The 26,738-nt window shown below is 32.4% G+C and overlaps 1 protein-coding gene across 1 annotated transcript; it reads right to left on the bottom strand.

Annotated features, from left to right (window-relative positions):
• Positions 1 to 1,903: 1,903 nt before the first annotated feature.
• On the bottom strand, positions 1,904 to 26,456 carry LOC129616833 (F-box/LRR-repeat protein 3; the record flags this gene model as incomplete). The annotated part of the gene is made up of 7 exons (XM_055532380.1): positions 1,904 to 2,318; positions 24,940 to 25,104; positions 25,165 to 25,434; positions 25,505 to 25,719; positions 25,783 to 25,912; positions 26,006 to 26,254; positions 26,314 to 26,456. Coding segments are annotated over 7 exons (1,451 nt in total), but the record flags the coding sequence as incomplete, so codon positions are not given.
• Between the last annotated feature and the right edge of the window lie 282 nt (positions 26,457 to 26,738).

The following is a 26,738-nucleotide window of genomic DNA, read 5'->3' as shown; positions in this document are numbered from 1 at the left end:
TCAGTGAGGACATAAGTCAGGAACTGTGGCATGAAATAAAGGGCGCGTTTGGAACAGCATGGAAATGTTGAGGTCTCTCGACTTATGGTGAGTGTGTTTGGAGAAAAAGACTGAAGCATATATTTAATTATTTTAATAAACGATGACAAAAAACATGCAGCTTTTTGTTGAGTTTTGAATTTGAAATATTCGGATAACTTACAATAACCGTTAAAAATTTATTGTGCTTTAGTAAATTATTTAAAGCCCATCTTAATAGACCGTAATGCGTTATAATTATTTACCCGTTTATCGGCTTGAAAATATTGTAATTTTTCAGAAGGAATGTTGTGGAAACCTAATTGTTTAAGAATTTTAAAATTGAGGTATCTTGTTAGAATTAAATTTTTATTAGAAATTTTGCGAACTAGTTCTTCAAGATGATACCCTCCCAAAAACAGACTATATAAAAATTGAACTCTATTTTTTAAAAAATTACGAATTAAAAGGACTTAACCTAATCGGACTAGTAAATGTTGAACTCACTATACATTATGAATCAGATCAGGCAAACAAATCATGTGAAAAAAATACCACATATTCACTCACATTTAATCTTTAGTTCTAACTAAAAGCAAACATTTTGGATTTTCTTTTACGAGTGCACCTTCAATTTACGCTAACTTTGTGAAAATTGTGCACATTAGAAGTTTTAATTTAATATTTTATAGTCATTGTACAAAATTAATCATATATTTTGTTTTCTCACTTAAAAATATTTTTATACATAAAAAATTTTGAAAATATCTACAAAAAAAATAGCTGACATTTAAGAATATATGTTCAAGTGGCCGTATTACTTGACTTAAATTTATTTTTTGTGGACAGTTTACATTTACAAAAATAGGGTACATTCACTTTGACGTACACAATTGGGTGATAAGATTCAGCAAAAAAATGGTGTGTACTGCAAAAAGACTCTGGAAATCAAAACTCATTAACTCTCCAGCTGAGCACCCTAACATTGGAATCAAAAGATGTATAACCAAATCGTCTGTGAATTTAAAATATGAAAGTGATAGTTTTCTAATTTCAATTTTGATATACTTCGCTGCAAAATACAATTCCGATGTTCCGAAATTCTATTTTTTGAATTTATAGCAGACTAGTTCTGGGGCAACAATAAGTAATTGTTGTAAAGATATCTGTAAAATAAAATTTAAATATTTACCGTTGATTATTACCGTTGATAGTTTTTATTTTTCATATGTATTACAATATATACTTACGTATTTCAAGATTTCGCGTAAGAAAAGTTTTATTTTTTTATTACGTGGATTAAAAACACTTTTTATTTTTTTGTATTCAAAAGTTTTTTCTTTTATTTAAAATTATTTTTTTTCTTAAATTATTTTTCACTTAAATTATTTTTATTAATTTTACAAATTTGTTAATTCCACGTATGGCTTCTTAGAACTAACTTACTTTTTAATTTTTATTAACTTTCTTTTCCAATATTTTTGTTTCAAAGTAAAAATTGCTTGATAGGCAATTTTTTTTTAATTATTTAAAATTCATAATTATAATTTAATTAAAATTTTATGTAACTCGATAAATTGCAAGCGGATATTACATAACGCGTCACGAATGTTTATTTTAAAAAGTGCAAGTAGAATTTTATTACGAAAGGAAGAAAAAATTATTTTATTTGATAAAAACGATTTTTATTTTTTTGGAAAAGTAGAGGGCAATCTTTATTTGAATTTGTTATGGGCCATTCTGTTTTGCTACACGTATCATGCAGAGTAAAGCATGGTGGTGACGTAACAATATGTATGTATGTTTACAAAATATTTACTCGCATACTTACATAGCACATAGATTTTAAATCAAAAATTTACAAAAATTGAAACTGCAATTTTCATATTTAAATAATTCTTTTTTATTCTGTTTCTATTTGACTTATCTTTTCATGAAAATGTTTAAAAACTTGTATGGATTATATTATATCTGCGGCTAAAATTAGTTTCATTGATCAAACATTCTGAATGTTAATAAGCCTACGTATATTGCCTCACATCAACTTCGAGCTTCTCATACTGTTCGTCACTTAAAAACTTCCATTGTCTGCTAAAAATTTGAGATATTTCTTCTTCAACAGTTTCGTATGATTTTGATACTGCTTTCAACCACTCGTAAAAGCCATCGGACCATTCTGGATTTTGGGACCACTCACATTTCAAAATAGTGGCAGATCGTCGAACGTGAAAAATTTTAAGATTTTTGCTCTGATGAGCTAACAATAAAACTGTAGATGAAGAAATTGCTTCACGAATTACCTAGGTTTTAGAAAAATGTTAATATTTAATTTTATTTCTGTTTATTTTTGAAAACTGGCGTATTCAAGGATATAATACAACAATATTCTTTCAAGAAATATTATGTTAGTTATGTATAAAATTTAACAAAAGGCATTTTTTCGTTCTTTTATATAGACATTAAACAAGCCTTAAAATATTTTTATAGACTATAGAGGAAAAGAGCAAAGAAAAGCCATTCAAGAACGTAGTTGCTGCTGTCACTCCAATGGCACTTCTACTTAAAGGTCTACTGACGCCAACAAAATTCTTGATGTTATTCACATTTTTATAACCAAAAAAATATCAGAAAACTTTCTAAGCCTTGAAGGTAATGATGATTTGAATTCAAATCACTCTCCTGTCATATTAAAACTAAGTGAAAAAATAACTAGAACATCATCTAGGCGCAGTTTGACAAATAACACTACAGATTGGGCGAGCTTTGAACACGAAATAATGAACAATATTGACGTAAATTTTAATATACAGGCAAGAGAAAAAGCACAATACAAAAATGTCAAAGTACAAACCGGCAGCAAATAGCTGTCCTAAAGAAATACTTGATTTAATAGCTAAATAGACAAAGGCCAGACGTAGATGGTAACGTTCGCGTCATCCTGATGATAAGACTATTTTAAACAGACTTTCCCAGGTTTTTAAAAGAAAAATCCAAGAATTTAAATCGGCAACATACGAAAATTATGTAAAGAATTTGTCAGCTACGAAGGAAACGAATTATTCCTTATGGAAGGCGGCAAGAAGCAAAAAGAGCCCGAATAAACATGCTCCGCCATTGAAGAAAGCAAATGGCAGTTGGGCAATATAGAGAGAGCCGAATTATTTGCTGATCACTTAGAAAGCATATTTATACCAAACGGAATAATATCAGATGTAAGTTTGGTAGAAACTATCGCAAATGAAGCAGGCAGCATAGCTCCACTTACTCAATTCGAATTTGCCGAAGGATAAGATCCCTGAAATTGAAAAAATCGCCAAGTTTTGATCTTCTTACTGTGGAAGTACTGAGAAAGCTACCAGGCGAGGCATTGGAAAATTTGACGAAAATAATGAAAGCAACTAGAGATTTTGTTCCATGTGCTTAAAAAGCCGCAGAAGTATGGTGCCAAACCAGGGAATCCTTGAGGAAAACAAACTCTTACAGGCCCATTTCACTGTCACCAATGATGTTTAAGCTTTTTGAAAAGCTGTAATTGGGGAAATTGAAGCTAAAAATAGGAACCTTATAACAAACCATCAATTTGGTTTTAGAACAAACCATTCTACAATAGATCAGGTGTATAGAATATTATAGAAAAAAGCTTAGAAAATAAAAACATCTGCTCTTTCATATTTATAGACGTTGCACAAATGTTACCATAGCATTTGTAGAAATTTTGAAATTTTATTTAGCTGACAAATTATTTAGAACTAATCAAGACGCTGAATACTCCACGCTAAGAGAAGTAAAGGCAGGTGTGCCTCAAGGCAGTATATTGGGCTCAATGTTGTTCCTGCTTTACACGAGTGATTTCCCATAATTAGAAAATGCTGCGGTAGCCACTTTTGCTGAAGATACTGCAATATTGGCAGTAGAAGTGACATTGGCGATTCGACAACAAAATTGCAGGAGGCAAGTAACAAAATAAGCCAGTGGGATAGGGATTGGAAAATGAAGTTGAATGAAGCAAAATCGGTTTACATAAACTTCTCCAATCGGAAAATAGTGAATCCACCGCAAATTAACTTAAATGGAACGAACGTAGCGATCCATAACTCAGCAAAATATCTAGCAATGACTTTAGATGGCAAGCTAAGGTGGAAAGAGCACATAAAGAAGAAACACATAGAATTAGAAAATAAATGTAGAAAAAATTATTGGCACCTAGGTCGTAAGTCCAATTTGGGAATTGATAATAAGATATTAATTTATGGCCAAATTTCCCCCACTGTCGTAGAAAAATAGGCAGGTTCCGCCGTCCTTCTTCATTTTTCGAGATTTTTTCATTTAGTTTTCTACTAAAAAAAATAGACCATAGAGCTTTTAATTAATTCATCCTGACTATTTACTTGTAATTTCTAGCAATCAAATTTTTTATAAATCATTTATTGTTTATCAGCATTAAAATAAAAAGTTTTTTATGTGTAATATAAAGTGTCATATCGGAGTTGGTAAGGAGTTTTTTTTGTAGAATCAAAGTGAAAAAAGCATTTTTATATACGCATGCTTTAGTTTTAGTCCTTTTCACCAACCGGATTGTATACAATAAGTGTGATTTAATCAAATTTCGCATAACTGTCTAAGTGTGTATTAGTGTATCTTAATTTCAGCTAAAATGATTATATTTTTATATTGACACCCTGCACTTCGTGAAGGGATAGACAAAATTTCAGGATAGATATATTTCTGAAGTTTTGGTAGAATTGTTTGAAAGGTTCGGGTAGATGCCATACAACTCCAAAAGTTAATTTTAAATATTTGGAAAAATAATAAGGCTAAATTCATGAAACTCGGCAGTCGTGTGTCCAATTTTAGGTCAGATATATTTCTGAAGTTTTAGTGGAATTTCTTGACCGGTTCGTGTAGCTGCCATACAACTCCGACAGTTCGTTTTAAATATTTGTAAAAATATTAAAGTAAGTTTCATGAAACTCGGTCCTCGTGCGCCCACTTATAGGTCAGACATAATTTTCGGGAAGCTTTTATCGAGTGGTTTAACAGGTTCAAGTAATTGCCATTTAGCAATCAAAGTTATTTCTAAATATTTCAAAAACAAATTTTTAAACTCAGATTGTCAAAGAACAAGGATATTATTCAGTCATTTTATGCCGAATGAAACGTTTTTAATTTTTTTTACCACATTTAAGAAACTATTTCACGAAGTTTTTGGAAATTTAAAATTTAAATTTTGTTTTCTACCGGAACTAAGTGACGAACTCTTTACTTATTCCTGGATATGACTTTCGTACATGCTATGACACGATATTAAAATTCGTTTACGTAGGAATTATCTTGATAGACAACCGTATTAGCATATCCAACTTTTTTTTTAATACAGGTGTTAACAGTCATCGAAAGACAAAAATAGGTGGACCCATCAAAAAATATACCCAGATGGTCATAAGCTCCTAAAACTAGCCAAACTGATAAATCATTATTTTTGTCTATTGTTTTTTTATGTCTACATTCCGTGAAGGAAGGCACTGAAGTACTGTCACAGCACTTTAGGCCACTTCAAGAGCTTTCGTTCACTTCAGTCTTTTTGTCCAAACACTCTCCCCTAAAAGTTTAAAGGCCTCGATCTTTCCATGCTCTTTCAAACACGCCCTATGTTTCGTGGCCTAGTTCCCTATTTCCTCACTTATTTTGGGAAACACGCAGATCCCTATGAATATAACTATTGCACACATTCAAGGGATCACCCACCATATTACGAGGGATCTTGTTCTGGTAAGTTTGTAGCTATTTAATGTGTGTTTGCTTGGCACAGCCTCATAGTTGCAAGACATACGTTCATATAGGCTTTATCATTTGGTTATATATCAACATCTTATTGTATGTTGATAATCCAGATCTACGACCAATGAACCAATAGTTTTCTCTATATTTCTTGTCTAATGCCACCCTTGTCTTGTTTGCATATTCTTTCCATTTGAGGTTGACGTCAAAAGTTGCACGTAGGTATTTCGCTGTATTTTGGACTGATGATAAAGTATGATTCAAACTAAATTGTAGTAGGTTGATTAAACTTTTGTTTGTAAAATTTAGATGTGCAGATTTACTTCCGTTTAGCCTCAATTACCATGTATTTGTCCATTTACTTATATTGTTACTTGCTTTCTGTAATTTTTTTGTCAGTTCCTTAACATTTGATCCCACTGCTAATATTGCTGTATCGTTGGCAAATGTGGCCATAGTTGCACCCTCTAAATCTGGTATATCGCTTGTATAGAGCAGGTATGATATATATTCCCAAATACTGCCTTGAGGGACACCAGTCCTTGTTTCTCTAAGCGTAGAGTACTCCTCGTCCTGTTTGATGACTGAACGAGTTGGAAAGGTATTAATATTCTAAGTTTACACAAGAAACCGCCGTGCCAAACAATAATAAAGTCTGGGCCACATACAGAAATATTATCGAACACATTTTTCTTTCTTCTAAAGCATTTTCTACAATATTTTTTGTTCTGTGTACTTGGTCAATCGTTGCATGCTTTGTTTTAAAACCCAACATATAGTTTGGTTTGTTTTTTATGATTGGCATTAGCCTTGTTAACAAACAAGTTTTTAAAAAGTTTGGTTATCATTCGTAACAGAGAAATAAGTTTACATGACTTTGTGTCGTTAAACGGTTGCGCCAGTTTTCTCGTAATAATAACTTGAGCTACTTTCCATCTACTAGGAATACACCTCAAGTTAACTGCCGCATTTATCACTTTTTCAAAAATGCCAATGCCTTTTTGGCAATTCTTTTAATTTCTCGGCAGTAATAAGATTAAAACCTTTTGGCCGATTTACTTTCGGGTAAACAGATTCATTACAAAATGTTCTACTAAACAAATATTAGAATTCAGTTCATTTGGTTGAAAAATTCCTTCCAAGTAATGAGCAAGTAGTGCAGCTCTATCCCTATTGCTTTTTGGTCATAATCCATTTGCATTTTTTCAATGAGAATTCGTTTTATCGGTTTCTTAGTACTATTCGTTGCTTTCCACTATGAATAATTTCTTTAGTTGCCGATAAGTACTTTGTATAATTCTCGTACTAGTAAAACCCCGTCATTACCATGTTACCAACCTCCCTCCCCCCCTGCCCAGGGTTCTATGTAAACGCAATAACGTTAAGTAGTGCTATTTGTTAGTAATATTTTTTGAGTATTCTTTTTTTAGTTTTTTTTAAGAGGTTTTAATAATTATTCTTTACTAATGAATAAAAATTTTGATTGAAATTTTTCGTGTGACTTTTTTGAGTTTTTGGGTTGCTTTGGTGATTTGCTTGGGACACTTTTACGGAAAAAAAAGCAGTTTTGATTACCTCATTTCTTTTTGAATATTTCTTTTTTAAGTTAAATTTCTTGAGTGATTTTTTAAGGACAACGTCATGAGTGAATCAGGAATTTGATTGAATGAGATTGCTAAAATCAGTTAGTTTTTTGAGTTTTTTTGATGAAAATAGATTTTTAAGTATACTCAAGAATAACATTTTGATTTAAAAAAAATACCCATTTTTGAGTATTTTTTTGTGCTTTGTGACACAACCACACCGAAATATTGCAAATTATAATGTAGGTAGATTTTGAGGTTACAGCCTTGCCTTTGTTTCTATTTGCAAATCAATACCGTGCTTTTACCTTAAGAGTACAAACATTTGAGAGAAAGTTTCCTTGATTACTTTTTTCAAAAGCTATTTAAAGACAGAAAAAAAATTTGGTGGTCAGCGATCAAAGAAAACAAAAAAATTATGGCACTGGATGGTATTATGAAACTTGTTTGCTATATTTTTTTCTATTTTTATTTATGTTTTTTTGACGGAAGTGTCAAAAAAAATATTTTGACGGAAGTATCAAAAAAAAAAAAGTTCTAATTAGAAAAATCACTCAAAGCAATAATTTAGAGAGCTGTGTCTAAAGTTCCAGACTACAGCTTTCTACATAAAGCCGTTTTCATGTTAGGGCCATTCAAAAATGTCATGAAGAGTGTGACCGATCGACAAACAAACTAACATACAACATTGGGCCATCATTATAATATATGATTCTGATTTAAATTTTCTATTTTTCTTTGACTAAGGATTGATATGAATATATCTTTCCATGATACTGAGATTTATTTGTTTATTTATTATGTTTAACTCAAACATTTTACATAAATTAAAATTAAAGAATGTATATACATATATACACTTTTTTTTTTAACAGTACCAAATTTTTCACTAAAAAGTTAAATTTAAAAATTATACAAAATAAAACTTATTAGTACTAATGCTCCATTAAGTATGTAATATAACCAATGAAAAACTCAAACAAGGATTTGTTAAAATAAAAACAAGGTTATATTCAACTATAAGTTAACAGAAGGTTTTTCATGGTGTCCTTCGTCAGTGAAAAGTCAAGTCTGTGTTATTGTATGTATTTGTTGCATAAAGACAGCATTCTTCTGACAGGTTCATGTTTCCCATAATTGGTCCCATAATTGGATGAAAAGGAACCACGAAAATATCAGGGGAACAAGACCTTAAGTTAGAGTTAGTCACAATTTTATTTAAAATGTCGGGAGAAATTTAGTTTAGTTTCATAAGTTGAAAAATTAATAGCAAATCCGCAACATCACGTCTTTTTCCCAGTGTAGGTAAGTCAATCAATTCGAGTCAATTAATTTGTGCTTATAAGGTGGAAGAATGATGGGGTCTTCCCAAGGAAGAAGGCTCAGTGCGAACTTCACGAGCTTGATCTGCATATGATATGATTGTAGTGGTTTATGAATGATTACTTGTTATCGAAGCAAACACACAGGTCCATTATTGGATCAACTTGGCTAAGAGTTTGGCCATTTAAAGTACCATTTACAGTACCACATTTTTGCACATTTACTTACATTGAATTTTAGGTTATTACTTGAAAACTACCCGTAAAAGCGGTTAAGATCATCATGAACATACATCGCATCATTTGCAAAGCTTATTTTTTTGAAAATATTCATGTCATCAGCATATATTAATAACTAACTGTGCGTTAGCATGGAAACAACATCATTAGTTGAAATTATAAACAGCAGTGGACCTAAGTGACTACCCTGGGGAGCACCAGAATTAGACAAAAGCGGCGAAGAAATTGCTGAACGAAAGAGTACTCTGTAAATCTAACCAGAGAGTTTATATGTTTATATATGACTTTATCAATGCTAACAAGTTATCAGTTAATCCTAAGAGATTCAATTTTAAAATAATGACGTCATGTATTACAATGTCAAAGGGTTTGCTAAAGTCTGTTATCAGTTAATCCTTAGAGTTTCAATTTTAAAATAATAACGTCATGTATTACAATGTCAAAGGATTTGCTTAAGCCTGTGTAAAATACGTCCGTCTGACACCCATTTTCCATATTATTTGAGAAAACTGTCGTGGCTTCCACCAAGTTAATCCCCGTGGATTTCTTTTTGAGAAAGCCATGCTGACGCCCACTAATGAATGGCATACAATGGTAATAAATGTTGTAATATACCATCAACTCAAAAACATTAGAAATTGCCCGCAGTTTAGCAATAACGGTAGTTTGCCACGTCAATTTTAATGTTTTTCTTATGAATTGTCCTAATGAAAGCTTCCTTTCACACGGAAGGAAAAATACCCGAAGAATAAGACTTATTAAAAATTACAGTTACGATTGGCGCCAAAGAAGAGCAGCACCCGCTAAAAATAATATCAGGAACTCCATTTGGTCCAGACGAAGGACAAGAACCCAAATTGGAAAGATATTTTTCAACCGCAAAAGAGTTCGTGACAAAATTTGTAAAGATGTGTCCAAAGTCGTCAACATCTATTTGAAAAGATGGAAAAGAGTAAGATTCGGCGAAAAAGTTACGAAAAATTTAGAAATATTTTGGGAATTATTATTGGTATTCACGTCGAATTTCAAGAAGATCGGATAACTTTCACTGTTTCTCTTACGGTTTATGAGCCTACAAAAAACTTTGAGATTATGTATTAAGCTTCCGCGGCTTGTGGAAGCGCAAAATACCGGCAGTAGGAATGCTTGTGGTAAGAGTCCCTGAGGGACGGCAGAAATTGGGCAAAGGATAAGTAAAATGGGAATAGGAGAAGTAAACTCCGAAATAAAACAAAATCAATGCAATGAACAAAACAATTTTATACCATAGGTGATAATCCAATAAATCTGACAAATCCACACACTTCAGAGGCTGGTCTCACGGATTCTGGGGAGACCACTTAATGCATCAAATATGTCGAAAGGCGACAAACAGAAAAATATCAATATGGGTGCAGTTAATGAAATAAAAGATCAAAAAACTGATACTGCCACTTAAATATAAGAATAAGTGAGTTAGAAGCGCTTTGTAAAGAATTAAAAAATGAAATGCAGTATCTCAGAGAGGAACATAATAAGCTAAAATTGGAATCAAACAATGTAAATGCAATAAAAGAAATAAATACGGAAAAAGTTGCGACAAACTAAGTGGAATACTGCACAGACGAGGGGAATCTAGTTCGGGAAACCGATTGTATTTTGAAGAGAAAACGCAAAAAGCGCAGAGTAGATATGTCACCTGAAATAAGTCCTGAGGGCAAGGTGAGCAGAATATAAAAATCTGGGCAGATAAATGCACTGCAAGAAGGATCAAACACTATTAGAAAGATCATACCTCCTCCTGTCATATTGAGCAATCTGGAGGAACATTAATAAAAGCCGTATATTAGAAATATTTAAAACAGCACACAGACACATTTAAAACAGCAAACAGATATAAAAATAAATAGTTACATAGAATATAAAGTGGCGCATCCTAACAATAAATCGAACGATGGTTGCGCTATTTTGATAAGGAATAATATAAAACATAATGAAATAAGTAAAGTAGAAAGAGACGATAGCCAATTTATTGCTGTACGAATAGAGTCTTATAAACAAAAGTTCGATGTTGGTGTGCTGTACTGTCCTTCGAGGCCTGTTGTAAAGAGCGGTTCATTCAAAGGTCTCCTGAATCTCCTTAAAGAAAGGTTTATACTGAGAGGTGACTACAATGGCAAAAATATTGATCCTGGTTCTAGATTGACCTCAACAAGAGGTAGAGAGCTAAGAAAAGCTGTTAGAGAGATTGGTTGTCACTACCAATCCGCTGGTAGACCAACATTTTGGCCAAGTGATAGAAATAAAATACCAGATCTGCTAGACTTCTTTATTGTGAACAAAATCTCGCCAAATTTCGTTAGTTTAGAATATAACTATGATTTGGATTCGGATCATTCTGCAGCTATATTAAACTTAACTGAGACGGTTACCAAGAACCAAAATAAACCCATGCTAATTTATAAATCTACTGACTGGACTAGTTTTAATGAACAGATAGAGAATAAAATAAATTTAATCATTAAAGTACGAACCCAAGATGATTTGGATTCTGAGGTAGATAATTTTAATAAAATTATACAAAGCGCTGCCTGGAATACTGCAAAACAATATGAATACAAATTCATGGGTATGACTTACCCAAGAGAAATACTGAAAATAATAAGCGAAAATAGAAGAGCTAGACGCAGATGGCAAAACTCACGAGATCCGGCAGATAATATTGCACTCAATCAACTCACTCAGAATCTAAAAAGAAAAATAAGAAAAATCAAAGAAAATTCATTTGATAATTACAATAAAATTTGTCAGCTGAACAAGAAAGTAATTATTCCTTACAAAAAATATTAAAAAACCAATTTTACATGTCCCCCCTATTAGGAGAACGGATGGCAAATGGGGAATAGAAAATAAGGATAAGGTTGAAATATTTGCAGATCATCTTGAACAAATTTTTCGACCAAATGACATACACTCAAACATAAATATTGTGAGAGCAGAAAACGTTATCGTTCCATTTGCACAAAGAAAAATAGTGGAAAAAATAAAAAGTTTAAAGTCAAGAAAAGCACAGGGTTATGATTTAATTAACTCTGAGATACTGAAGTAATTTCCAAAAAAGAGTATAACAATGTTGACTTTTTTAATGAATTCTGCGTTATGGTTAAAATATGTGCGTAATGCTTGGATGATGGTAGAAGTTATATTGATACCAAAACCTGGTAAACCTTTAAATGTGACCAAGTCTTATAGACCAATTTCCCTACCACCAATTTTGTCAAAACTTTTTGAAAAGTTATAACTAAAAAGAGTGAGACCTATACTTGAGGAGAGGTCATTATTCAAAAAATTCTTCAATGGTTGATAATTTTTCCGAAATATAATTTTTTTTTTGTTAGGTATATCAAAAGAAAACTCTCTTTTATTTAGAATAAAATACGTTTTATTTTTGCTAATATATTTCGTGCGCTACATACGCACTTTGTCAAAGCTGATTTTCTTCTCAGATGGGAAGAAACTGACAAGAAAATTAGCTTTAATAAAGTACGCATGTAGCGCACGAAATATATTAGCAAAAATAAAAAATATTTTATTCCGAATAAGAGAGGTCATTAATTTCAAACCACCACTTTAGGTTTAACTACATTCAACTACTGATCAAATTCATAGAATTAAAAGTATTATTGGGCAAGCCCTAGAGGAAAATCAAATATGTGTAACAATTTTTGTAGACCTGGCACCTGCTTTTGACAAGGTTTGGCACGAAAGCAATATGTAGATATTCTCTCTTCTTATTCAACCGAGAGATTATTTAGAGTCAAACAGGAGAGGGACTATTCCACACATAGAGAAATAAGAGCAGGTGTGCCTCAGGGCAGTATTTTGGGTCCAATACTATATCTACTCTTTACAAGAGATGTACCTCAAATAAAAACACAATTGTCGCTAGATATGCTAACTTTACTACATATATGGCAGAGGTCATTAATTTCAAACCACCACTTTAGGTTTAACTACATTCAACTACTGATCAAATTCATAGAATTAAAAGTATTATTGGGCAAGCCCTAGAGGAAAATCAAATATGTGTAACAATTTTTGTAGACCTGGCACCTGCTTTTGACAAGGTTTGGCACGAAAGCAATATGTAGATATTCTCTCTTCTTATTCAACCGAGAGATTATTTAGAGTCAAACAGGAGAGGGACTATTCCACACATAGAGAAATAAGAGCAGGTGTGCCTCAGGGCAGTATTTTGGGTCCAATACTATATCTACTCTTTACAAGAGATGTACCTCAAATAAAAACACAATTGTCGCTAGATATGCTAACTTTACTACATATATGGCAGTAGCATCAAATATTGACAAGAAAGTTGCAGCAGGGAAGCAATAGTTTTGACATTTGGACCCAGAAATGGAAAATAAAAGTAAATGAAACTAAGTCTGCACGTCTCTTGTAAACCTCCCACTTGTTAATTTAAATGGCGTAAATGTTACGCAGGAAAATGCGACAAAATGTCTAGGAATGACACTGGATGTTAAGCTAAAAGGAACATTTTAGGAAGAAAAAGGCAGAATTAGAATTAAAATATAAAGAAATGTTTTGGCTCCTAGATCGCAAGTCAAGGTTGCCGATAGAGAATAAGATCCTGCTCTATAACCAAATTATTAAACCGGTTTGGTTTTATGGAATCCAGTTGTGCATTCTAGAATAGGGTTTTGCGGAATATGGTGGATAACCCTTGGTATATGTGAAGTGTTCTTTCAATCTATATTAAAGAAAATTTGATGGTTGGTCTAAGGAGTAGTCTCCTTAGTATAGTCTTGTATCAGAATATAAGGAAGAGGTTTTTGTGGTAAAGCACATAACTAACTATGGGTTGCTAGGGAATGGCATGTAAATAGCATTCTTGCTTTCCTCTTTCGTTCGATGACAAAAAAAAATAGATGTATTAAGTTATCCGAAATTTTATAAATATAGTAGTCGTTACGTTCTTTGGCTGCTAACTTAAATTTATCATACGACAATTGGAAATTATCGTAGTCCCTGTCGCCTTTAGTAGAGAAAATATTTACGTCACAGCTTATTCTTTGTTGCGAAGACCGCTTAACTCATATGAAAACCATGGAGGACTAGAGCCAGTATCTTTAGATTTCAACACTAGAATAAACGATTTAAACGCAACAAAAATTATTTCGTAAAACTTACCCGTCATAGACTCAAGAAGACTCAAGTCGTAAGGAGAAGAGAAATCATGTAACATTGCGAAATTCGCCCTTTTAAAATTAAAACGATAGAAAACGGGTTTGTCAATAGATGGGTGATTGTCAATGCAATAAGAGAAAGATATCGGAGGATGATAGACAACGTTAACCAACGGATCTGGGACAGTTATAGATGAGCAATTATACCAATTGAAGCAAGGAATAAAAGTGAAACTGCAGAAGAGGGTGACCAGAATTGAAAATAAACTTAAAAGAACATTGCGGGAAAAATAGGAAAGGTTCAGAAACCAAAAAGGCTGCATTGATCATTCCAACACTCTCAGGCTAATAGTGGAACAATCTGTGGAATGGAGGTCACCATTCTTCATAACTTTTGTTGATTTTGAAAGAATATTTGACACTTTAAGGCTAGAAAGCGTATGGGAGACCTTAGCTGGAAGAGGAGTATACGGGCGCTATACAATAAATCAGAAGTCAGGGTCTTACATAACAATGAACTCAGTGATCCATTTCAAATAGAAACTGGAGTTAAAGAAGGATGTCCCTCTCGGTCCTATTGTTCAATGTGGTTCTCGATGAGATCATGCGCAAAGAAACAGCCAGCCTGAAGAGAGTACAGTGGTCCCTAGTAAGTTGATTTAGGGCCCTAGAATATGCTAATGACATTGCCCTGCTGGTCCATACACATTCAGACATGCAGGTAGGACTCAAATTAAACATCAGTAAAACTGAGTCGCTTCGCACAAGCACCACAAATCATGTCCCGTTCAATGTCAACTCAGGTCAGGTCGCCGCATATAACCGCAGAAATGCCAAGTTGGCAATATTCAGTGCCTGCGTAAGGTCGGTCTTGCTACACGGCTCAGAAACCTGGCTGTTACAGACGTACATAACAAATAATCTGCAGGTCTATATAAACATTTGTCTAAGTGCTATCTGCAAAATATATTGGCCACAACGTATAACTAATGTCAACCTATGGGCCCTAACCAAACAAGAAAAAATACCGGTAACCATAAAGAGAAGGAAGTGGGGTTGGATTGGCCACACATTGAGGCGTTTACCTGAAACAATATCAAGACAAGTATTATAGTGGAATGCTCAAGGAAAAAGAGGTGTCGGGTACCCCAAAAATACATGTCGCAGAACCGTAGACAAAGAAACAAGTTACACATGGGCAGAAATGAAGAGTGTGACCTACAACAGAATACGATGGCCAGGCTTTGTACTCGTCCTATGCGCTTTCGAGGAGTGAAGAAGAAAAAAAAAAAAAATTGTACCAATTGGAAGTAAAGACTAGATTCAGTTGCTTTGATTGTTATTGAGGATATTTGTTGCTAATTATTTAGTTGAAAGGTGTCTATAAAAGAAAACTCCAACTCACTAGAAGAGAAATTGGATTCAAAAACAGTTCTACATGATGAGTCATATACCTAATTTTGGGGAGATTAAAGTCTCCAAAAACAAAAACCTGATCCTCCAGGTTAAAAAATTGCATACATAATTAATCGCCGAAGAAAATTTTGCATATAACTCATTACTTGAGTTAGGCGGTAAATAGCAATTGACTAAAAAAGCGTTTTGCAATTCTGCTCAACTCCAATCGGAGTCTTGAATGTCAATAACACTAGCAGACAAAGAGTTTTTAACGGCGATTAATACCCCATCTCCCTTTGGTGTGTGTCCTTGCAAGAGAAGTCCCTGTCGGTCCTTTTTAAAAACAGAAAATTAAGAGTTGAATATTTCTAGATCTTTAATGGAAGGGGACAACCAAGTTGCTTTGTACATTTTGATAGTACAAAGAAAGTTGTTCACAGTCCATGTCATATTATTTCCATAACCAGTTAATTGGACCAAGTTATTGTTGTTACGAAAGGTACTTGAACAATCTAGACGACTAGGCTCAGGTCGTCGGAAGAAAAATATTATTGTTTGTTTCCCTCATCCTCTTCAAATAATCAGTTCATTTGCTTTTCATATGGTCCCTAAATGTTTTTAAATCTTTATCAACACTGGTGGCAGATATATTTAAAAGATATATGAAATAGTATACATAAGATTTGGTCATAGGAGTGATCGGAGGAGTCAACGGATCTACAAATTTAGTAGACGGATGTGTTTGCAATAAGCGAGCGTTGGATAGGTTGTGAGTGTTGGTTATATATATAGAAAATGGGTGTTAGCTGTGAATGTTTTACCCTGAATGTCAACATTTTTGTTCTTGTTATTTTTTGTGTTATCGCTATTGTCTTATATGATTAGTTATTTTCTTACTATGGATTGATGGAAATCAAATTAAAATTACTTTCCAAATCCAAAAAATTTCCTGAAATCCTTTAAGAAATAAAAAAATCAATAAGATCCTGGACTTTTTTAGCATCAGAAGGCCAATAAGCGGAAAACTGCCAGTAGAATAATAGGAACATTCGAACTCCCGAATTCTTTAGTGCCTCTAGCTGAGATCAGTCTGGAACTCCAATTTACATGTTTGGCATTACATGTTTTTGCATTAATTCTTTTATCTATATCATTTTCTGCAATTTTCGAAGAGATGCTTTTAATTTTTTATGAAGCTCGTGAGTATGCAATACTATTTTTTACCATATTTGATGTAAAAATTCTAATAATTCTTAGTTTTCCTTTATGATTACCCAGGACCCGTTAGTCCGATTCCTTTAAATTCTTCTTTTTTGTAATTCAGTAGCCACTAAACAGCATTGGTAATTAGAAGCGTGTGCCTCATTGCGGTTTGCACACCTGGCTTAAAAATTATCTTTCTCATTACATTCAGGCCAATCACACCTAAGAGGTTGAATTTTCACCCTCTTATGGTGGAGATATTTTATTTTATATATTTTTTGTCTCCGAGGTAATGGACAGACAATATGAAAAGGGGCCACTTCTTAATAGTATTTAAGTCATTTTCTTTTGCTTTTTATACTCTAAACTTCGTGAAGGGTATATTTACTTTTGTATGGAGTTTGCACCTACTTGAAGGAGGCCTCTCCGGTATGGACATATATATATATTCTTGCTCATCGTAAAATTCTACGTCGATTTAGGCATGTCCGTCCGTTCGTCGAAAACGAATAATACAATCGACACCAAACTTTCACAAGTTTTTTCTCTTGTGCCAACGAAGGCTGCTATTGCAATGGACTAATTTGGACAATGGGTTCGGGTAGTTGCCACACAATTCAAAGAGGTTTTTTTTAAATATTTCAAAAAGTGACAGAGATATTAATACAAAATTTTGCAAAAATGTGTCCAACTAAACTTCACAAATGTTCTGAAAATTTCAGTGGAATGGCTGCTTTTGTTCGGATAGATTCCATACAAGTCCAAAAGTTAATTTTATGTATTCGGAAAAATAATAAAGTCAGCTTCATGGAACTTGGCAGCAATGTGTCCAATTTTAGGTCGGATTATATACCTGAATTTTGATGGGATGGCTGGACACATTCCAATAGTTGCCATTGAATTCCAAAAGCTAATTTAAAATATTAAAAAGATTAATAAAGTGAATTTCTTTCGGTTTACAATTGTGTGATCAATTATAGACATATTCGTGAAGTTTCTATGGAGTTGTTTGACAGGTTAAAGTAATTGGTACACATAAATAAAAGCTACTTCTAGATATTTCCAAAACAAACTTTTAGACTCAAATTGTCTAAATTTTTAATATTATTGCGTAATAATTATATATAAGATTTTAGTTGGCAATATGAAATCTTCAGTAGTCTCTTAAATTATTAAAAAAACAATAGATATAACGCATATACTGTACAAAGTGGCCCCTCTTCATATTGTTCGTCGATTATAACGAAGAGATAAATAAAATGAAGAAAATAAAATATCTTCAACTCGTGTGAGTAAAAGTTGAAGCTCTTAGAAACAGTAACTATATTCCTCAATGCCAGAGATGCCAGAGTCTCGAACATATAAGTATTCTGGTAATCATATGACCGCAGAGTGTAATAAGAAAGACAATTTTATATCCAAATCTACCAACTGCGATAAGGCACAGCCTGCTGGTTACGGCTGTTTGGTTCCTAAAGAGTTAGAAAAAAATGAAAAGACCAAACGGACTTGCATCTGCCTTATGAAATAGGACCCGCAATAGTTTTAAAGAAGTGTAAGTAAATAAAACACGAGTTGCTCTTGAAACGCTAAGGTGTTATAATTAGGAAACGTGAGCTGAACATTACGACACATGCCTGTTGCTGAAACCATACTTAGGGAATGATTTGGATGTTTTTACTCACAGGAGGAGATGTTATTATTTTAGTTAAAGACGCCATAAAATATGTTGAAGGATCTAAAAGAGAAACGGAGTTCTTCTTTAAGTTTAACTAGAAGCTTAACTTATTATGATTAATATTAAATTTTTTCACGAAAATGTAAATTTATAAAGAAACATTTATATAGAAAGATATTTTGAAGAATGTGATATCTTCGTAAAAAAATTTGAGAGAGCAAATATTGGCAAGTAAAGAAACAAATTATTAATGTGCAAAACACCGAAGAGTACTAAGAAGGCAATAAAGGGAATCCTTTCTTCAAAAAAAAAAATAGATTGATCATGGCAAAAGACAACAAAGATAAAACTACCTGTTTGCTCACCATTTAGAAAAAATTTTTCAACTAAATAGTAAAAGTCCTGGGTCCTGTTCTTGTAATCTTTAAAAGTACTATAGCTTTATTTACACAAAAAGAAATTTGACAAGCAATAAAATCGTTTCAATCGAATAAAGCTTTAGAACTATTATTATTGTTGAGATAATAAGGGAATTATCAAGAAAGCAATTACCATTTTCGTAATAAAAATTAAAAAAATTTGTTTTGTTTGCGCAATACTTTATTTTAGTTAAATTTCTAATGTTTTGATCTCAGCTTTTACCCTGATAGACAAGTTATTATTATAGTGAAATTTTTCCTACATGATGTTATTACAAAATGAAGGCCAGAATACAGGGTTCTTCTTTCTATAAAAAAACGGATAGGTAAGAAATGTGGAATTATGAGCAAATGACCATTAACAAAAATTTAATGGAAAATATTTTTGAAAATTTTGATTTTGCACTTAATTGTCTCAGAAACTAAAAAAGTCTTTGCAACCACTGACATGCAATTAAACAAAGAATGGTATCAACTTTAAAATTAGTATACAAAGTTGGCTTTACCTGTCATACTTTCCAAGTTATAAACAAAAATATAAAAATTTGGCGGTTTTTCCATATTTCAACTTTGATGCCCCTAACTAGAGAAAATGTTTTTTGTTCGTCAGTAATCGTTCTATCATCCTGCTTCGGAAGTACCGTCGGACCTCTGACACTCTGAGCAGTTTGTCAATATGTTACTTTGCACTTCTTTAAACAAACAAAGTTAAAATATGAACTGTGAAGAAAATTCATTGAATAGTATTAGATATGAGCAAAATATGTAGGAATTTGAATTTTGACGAAGCTCCGTCTTTAAACTTTCCAAAAATAAACTTTCATGAGTATGCCTTCATCAAAAACTAATTCTAAATGCATGCGTGCTTTAGAAGAAAAAGTTCTAATATAGACATCTACATATGTAGCTAATATTTTTTTATATATTTGTTCATGCGCTTACTTCGATTTTTCGAACTTCTTTAATGTTTTACATGCACGTAAGTTATGTATAAGGATAATGATAATAAAATAAGCATTTTTCATAGGCATAACTCACTTTCACGTATATTCTTATACATAAGCTCATTGGAAAGTCTGAAGCCGATCCCAAAATGACGGCCAGATGAACGGAGAGACCTATGATCAGCGCCAAATACAAGCGTGTCAGATGAACCATGAGGGTCCAAGCCAATTGGAAAGCCCGAAGCTGCTGTGGGATGTGCTTCTAGAGAAGCTATAACGGAAAAAAAGATAATGCAAAATCAAGGTACCCAAGAAGGTGGCAAAGGGAAGGAAGGTCCATGAAAAGCCTTTGCTTAAAGAACCTATGCCCATAGACAAGAGCCCTGAAAAATAATACGGTTGTGAGTTGCATCCAAGTAAATCTACATCATGCACGACTTCTACGGATAACTTGATAAGAGTCTTATATAGTTAAGGATCAGGTTTCATATTTATTTATTTATTTATTTGCTTAACTCAAACAAATTTACATAAAAAAAAACAAAAAATTAATATACAATTTAGCAATTACTTATAGTATACTATACTTATACTGGAATCTACTTCAATATAGAATTAAAAAAAAGTATTTATTACTTATCTTTTTTTTTTTTTTTTGGTTTTATACAAGATAAACTTAAACTTGAAAAGCTACCAGACAAATAAAACAAATAAACAAATTTATGGTAAGTTGGAGAACAAAACTTTTTTTAGATGCTCTTTACTTTGCGACAATCAATAAAATTTTTATATTTTTTAACATTAATAAACATCCTATTTATCGGCTCGTATTTCTCATAATTTGTTCGATGAAAAGCTGTAATAAATATATTTTGTGGCCTAAACCGAGTACTGGTATTTCAGCTAGTATAAATAAGTATTTTAATTCTTGTAGCATCAATTCACCCATTTTCAACCTGGATAATGAACAAAATATCTGCAACCATTCTTCTAGATTCTAAAGTATTCAGGCTTAAAAATTTAAGTCGGTCTCCATATGGCGGCAGATTAAATAGATCATGCCAATTTAGACCAAGCAATGCAAATTTAATAAAGTTCCTTTAAACCGCCTCAAGTCTTCCTATATGCAAAGAATAATGTGGCGTCTAAACTTAACTTGCGTATTCAAGATTATATTCAATGATATATACAAAGATTTCAGAATATGAGGATCATTGAATTATTTGCCTCACCTATTTACAAAAGTTGGCCTTATTGATTATTGCATTCAAGTGAGTTCTAAAAGTCAATTTTCCATCAAAGACAACATCCAAATCTTTAAAAAAATCAGCTCTTTCTGCAACCTCATCATTAATACAGTGATCAACAATAAAAGGAACCAATTTGAGCGTATAAGTAACTAAAGACTTTCCAACTTAAATTAGATCATACTATGCGGTAATAGATCAAAATCTTTCGACAAGTCCGTGGAAATGACATCAGTTTGGAAACCAGACCCCATAACATTCAAACAGAAAGAAGTAACATCTATTAAACTACTTATGGTTAATCGTTTTTTTACAAAACCATGTTGATTCGACACCAAAAAGTCCGAACACTGATCATAGATGGAATCAAAAACCATAAGTTAAAATAATTTAGGAATGGAGGTCAACTTTGTAATGGAGGCCGATAATTGGTCACCTCCTTTTTGGAACCAGTTTTCTGAACGTAGCGAATAAATACTTCCTTCCAAAACTCGGGAAAATGACAACAAGAAAGTGAGCGAGTGAACCAGACAGATATAAAGGGCGGCTTTTTTGTACTATTTTAGGAACATTATCAGGCCTGGAAAAACAATTTGTCTCAAGCGCATCCCAATATTTTTTTACTCGAGAAATGGAAAAATCCATTGAAGAAATCGGCAGAATGGGAAAGGTATCAAGATGATTAAAATTGTCAGAGTTAATATTAAAAAAATTATTAGAACACGAGCTGAAAAAGAAATCACGTAAGAATTGTGTAATATGAAATAAATTATTGGAAGAAAAGCCCTCATAATTCATAAAAGATGGAAATTGATTACATTTTAACATACAACTTTGGATTACTTTTATTTTGATGACCAATAATACCAAGGTAATTGTCGTATTTGATCCATCTCTATATTTCATGTATGAACTCCAGACTCTTTTTTTTTTATTTTTCAATTTTTTCAACTCCTTATCAAACCACGGTAGAGAAGAGTTAACGTATCTAATAATGTAAAGACATTATTTAGAACGTTGTAAACTTTAGGTACCAAATGGTGGCTAAAAATCATTGATCATGAAATGATCAACGATCATGAAATCATTGATCCCCAAGTTAGCAAAAAGAGAAAAAAATTTAATAGTGCGAAGATAATCATTTAATGCTATAAAGTTGGTTCTAGAAAAGTCAAATTTAAAACAAACATTCAACATATTTTCGTTTTTATAATTATAAAAGTATGAAGAACAAATTGGAGGATGATAATTATCTACATTAACTAAAGGTAAACCACCGTCATTTAAAATTAAGTTACACCAAGCTGTAGTAAAAGTAAAGTCCAATTGCCTGTTTTGAAAATTAACTTTATTAGAAATTGGTTGGAGAACAATAACGTTTAAAAAATCTAGGAAAATTGCCACAGAATCATTTGCAATATGACCAGGTATCAATCAATTCGTAATCATGAAGCGTACAGGAAATATTTGGAAGATTAAAATCTCCAAACAAAAGTAATTTATCTCTTGAATTCACGAAAGAATTAATATAATCAATAGCCTGGCAAAAATTTTCATAGGTTTCAACGGATGAATTAGGAGGAAATATTTGGAAGATTAAAATCTCCAAACAAAAGTAATTTATCTTTTGAATTCACGAAAGAATTAATATAATCTGGCAAAATTTTCATAGGTTTCAACGGATGAATTAGGAGGAATATAACAATTCATTATAAAAATATTCTTGAAAATTAAGTCCAATAGCCACAATTTCCAAAAACGAAAGCTGGTGCAAATCTAACTGGTTCGCATTAAAACTATTTTTATCCGAAACCAGAACACCTCCGGGATCATTGTTCACCCGACAGAATCACTTGAGACAGTATCATATCTGTCCCTTCTATAAACAGAATAACTGCTCCCAAATAATTTAAGAGAATTAATCGTATGACAAAGTCAGGTCTCAGCTAAAATAAAAATATCACAATCAAGACTCTAATATTTGATAGTAAATCAAAATAAAAGTGGGTTGGAAATTTATATTATTACAGTAAGTAGGGCTGGTGTTATTATCAGTATAACTTAGAGTTGTATTAATGATAACAACTCAAAGACTAGGTGGCCGCAATTGTGAAAATGAGATCCCCGGGAGTTGGACAGAGTTTGTTCCATGCTCGCCCTCGGGAAACTTTTACCGTTCAGACGAGTATCTGAAGGACATAGTGGACTTCTGTGGAAGGAGGAGCTTTCAACTGTTAATAAATATATAAAGTTAAGCTAGAAATTGTGAATGAGGACAATAGGCAACATTTGTAAACGTGATCAGGGAGGAAGTCCTTGGCACCTCTCCACTTGGCAAAACTCAACGACATTGCCTCTTGGACCGCAGGCAATCTCGTTGAGTTTTGCGAATGAGATGTTCTGGGTGCCTCAGTTCACAGACTGGAGATAATATGAAACGCTCTTCATGGATGGAATGCGCTCTGTGCCTTTTCTGTTAGGACCGCGGCGGGAATTGAGTTTTCTAAAGGGGAACCTGGAAGCGGCTATTATTGATACTTATCTCGGGAGTTGTCCTATCAAGCCGAGGTAAAGTAACAGGAAATATCTAATACGGACCGGGAAGCATTCATGGCTGGGACTAGAGACCAGTAACCTTATAATGAATATAGATTCTCACTTACAACTTATAATAAAGAAGTAATGAGACCAAAGAAGGGCCGGGTTCATAGGGTGTTTTCCAAAATCATGCGGGCAATTGAATGACCTATTACTGAAGGCGGGAAACGCACATTGGAGCTGATAGCTTCAACACGCTTTTCTGATTCGGTCTCACAAGAACTGCGAAGACGGTCATTAATATAACAGCCCTTTGCCCAATTAAAAAAAAAATTACCAAAGATTACCGGCGGCGCTGCAGTTCCGTTTTATGATGGACAGGATTAGATGAGGTATCTTTTCTTATAGGCCTTTCAAAACACTAGAAAAAGACGACAACTTTAATAAACCAACTTTTCCGTCTGGTTTATTGTTTTTTAAATGATAACTCTTTTTCTTGCGAGAAATTAGGTCATTAGGTTTAGGTCATTAGGTAATTAGGTAATTAGGTTTCTCTTTCTAAAGTTTTTTCATATTTCATACCGGATAAACCTTATATTAATAATAAAATTAAAACGATTAGTTTTGTGTTAAATTAAATAAGTAGATTAATTTTATATAATGGTTATACTGCTATCTCTCTTCGAAGAAATCGTGAAATTGGCTTCCAGTTTCGTCGTCGAGCCTAGATATTCCCAAAACATATAGAAGTTCATTGTTTTAACAAACTAAATTTAAATATTAAATTACAAAAAAATTGGTAAAACGTCTCTATATACGCACAAAAATAAATTAGTTAAGCTGCTGACGCATGATTTCCTCCAAAAGTTAGGTAATTTGTCATACTATCAAATGAAACTTACACATAAAATTTCAAAAAAATATAGTGAACTCTTTCTTAGAAATAATCACAAACGCAAAACTGGCCGTAAAAAGGACTACCTCCTGAGGCCTGACGTTCCCCAAATCTTGATCAATCTGTGATCAGCCAAAATTAGCAGATAATGAACTTGAGAAACACGGATAAACACAGATAAACAAACACAGAGAAAGACAGATTGGCGTACGGCAAAATAATTTTAACAATTTTGTCTTCACTTTTTGCCATATTCAACAAAATTTGACGTTTATCATGATAGAATTTTAACGTTTAGTAAAATATTTTTGGAAGCTATATGTCAATTATCTAAATCTATCTAAATTGTAAGGGGCTTGTAAAAATTTAGATAAAGAATTATTTAGTTTTTTGGCAGATCACAGAATTTTTTAGCTTTATATTCAAAAAAGATATATACATGTGTAAAAACATAACTACCCACATTAAATAACAAAAATTTTTCATTTACCAAGGTGTTCATAAAGCAGCACTCTCTGACCAATAAGAGCAGCAAGCTATCGACTCGATCCTCAAAGTGTTGGGAAGATTTAAACTGCGGCAACAATTCATGACCATAGACGCATAACGTTTTCTTATAGTTGTCAATTGTTCTTATAAGCGCTTGAGCATTTATCTGCGGAAAAATATTTATAAAACCTTTTTATAGTAAACTACCAATGACTTTGAAAACTACTTGAGTATTTGGTGAATTATATAGAATACTGTAAACAGGAGCTTCCGGTTGAAATACAAATTCATTACTTTGAAACGATTCCACCTTAATATGTACTTTTAGCTCAGGATTGTCTCTTTTGATAATTTTCCAAGCTTTTTCCGAACAATTGCGTATACTAGTTGACATTGGAGTATAACGATTTTGATATAGAAATAAATGTTTGAGCTTTGTGTCTGCAATTAACTGTAAAACATCATCATCGATGTTTTGTGGCGAGATTACAAGAACCTGGTTGAAATTTATAATATAACTGATAATTAGTTTAACTTTATAAAATTTAGATAAAGGGTATACTAACCTTTAAGTTTAAGAATAATCCAATGTGCAATATCGGGCAATGAATGATTGTTATGTTCACAAGATTCAAATAAATTAAAACCGTGCAGCAAGAATCTAAAACTTCGTCAAGCAAATGATTAGCCTCATAATAATCTAGAACCAAATCAACCAATTTTAAAATTTTTAAATTTCTAAATTTTGATAAGAGATTCTTTAAAACTTGTAGAAGTTGCCCTAGTATTAAAAAAATACTCTTATTATCCATACTGTTTTTCAGTTAAATTATTTAGGATTTACCTCCAGTTCCAAACAGTTTAATTCCTTGAGGATCTTCAGTTTGCGACATACTACATGGGAAAGTATATTTCAAGCTTTTTACTTTTGCACCGATTCCAGCAAGTTCTAAAGGACAATTTTGCGACTGAGCCTAAAATATATCGAAAACATATAAAAATTATGCTTTACATAATATTATATTAAACATAATTTTTGTTGCTCAGATTACGAACGAATATATTACTTTATCCATACACCAAGCAAATAAAGTCATAAATTGGAATAAATTTTGGAAACTATGTTCTGGTCGAAAGTCTAGGCCTTTTATATATCTGCCCACACGCATCAAGCAATTTTGTGTTCTATTGTGATCCAATACATGGTGCCAACCGGAGTAATAGTTGTACTTAGGTCTAGTTAAGGTGCAGTCATCAACAATAAAGTTAGACCAAACAGGTGGCATATGAAAACCGAAGTACCAGTTTTTACAAACCTATTAAAGTAAAATTTAAACTAGTATTTATATATTTAGTTTTATAATTCTTTACATACCATACTTGCGTAGTACCTTTCTTTTACAGTTAGATAACCAAAAACTTTTTCCAATATTATATCCGGTAAAAAGTTCCATTGTGAATATTCCCTTGAGTCGTCGTTTCCCTTTTCGTTTTCTTCTTCAATGTCAATATAGCAAGCTGAAAGAGTGAATTGAACAGTTATAAAAAAATTATGTTAGGGTGAGTACATAACGTGATTATTGCAAACTAAATAAAAAAGAAAATCGCACAACACATCGGATGATGCCAAGAAAAACAAAATAAAACAAAGCAGAAAAATTGTCTGTCACAGTTTTTAATCAATATCACATTTATGCAGAATGAATAATAATAATAATAATAATAATAATAATAATAATAATAATAATAATAATAATAATAATAATAATAATAATAATAATAATAATAATAATAATAATA

The sequence above is a fragment of the Condylostylus longicornis genome, unplaced genomic scaffold (assembly GCF_029603195.1).
Source record: "Condylostylus longicornis isolate FDR11 unplaced genomic scaffold, ASM2960319v2 ptg000302l, whole genome shotgun sequence".
In the NCBI taxonomy this organism is placed as follows: domain Eukaryota; kingdom Metazoa; phylum Arthropoda; class Insecta; order Diptera; family Dolichopodidae; genus Condylostylus; species Condylostylus longicornis.
Note: the sequence above shows the minus strand (reverse complement) of the source record. Positions and strands in the feature narration are given on the sequence as shown.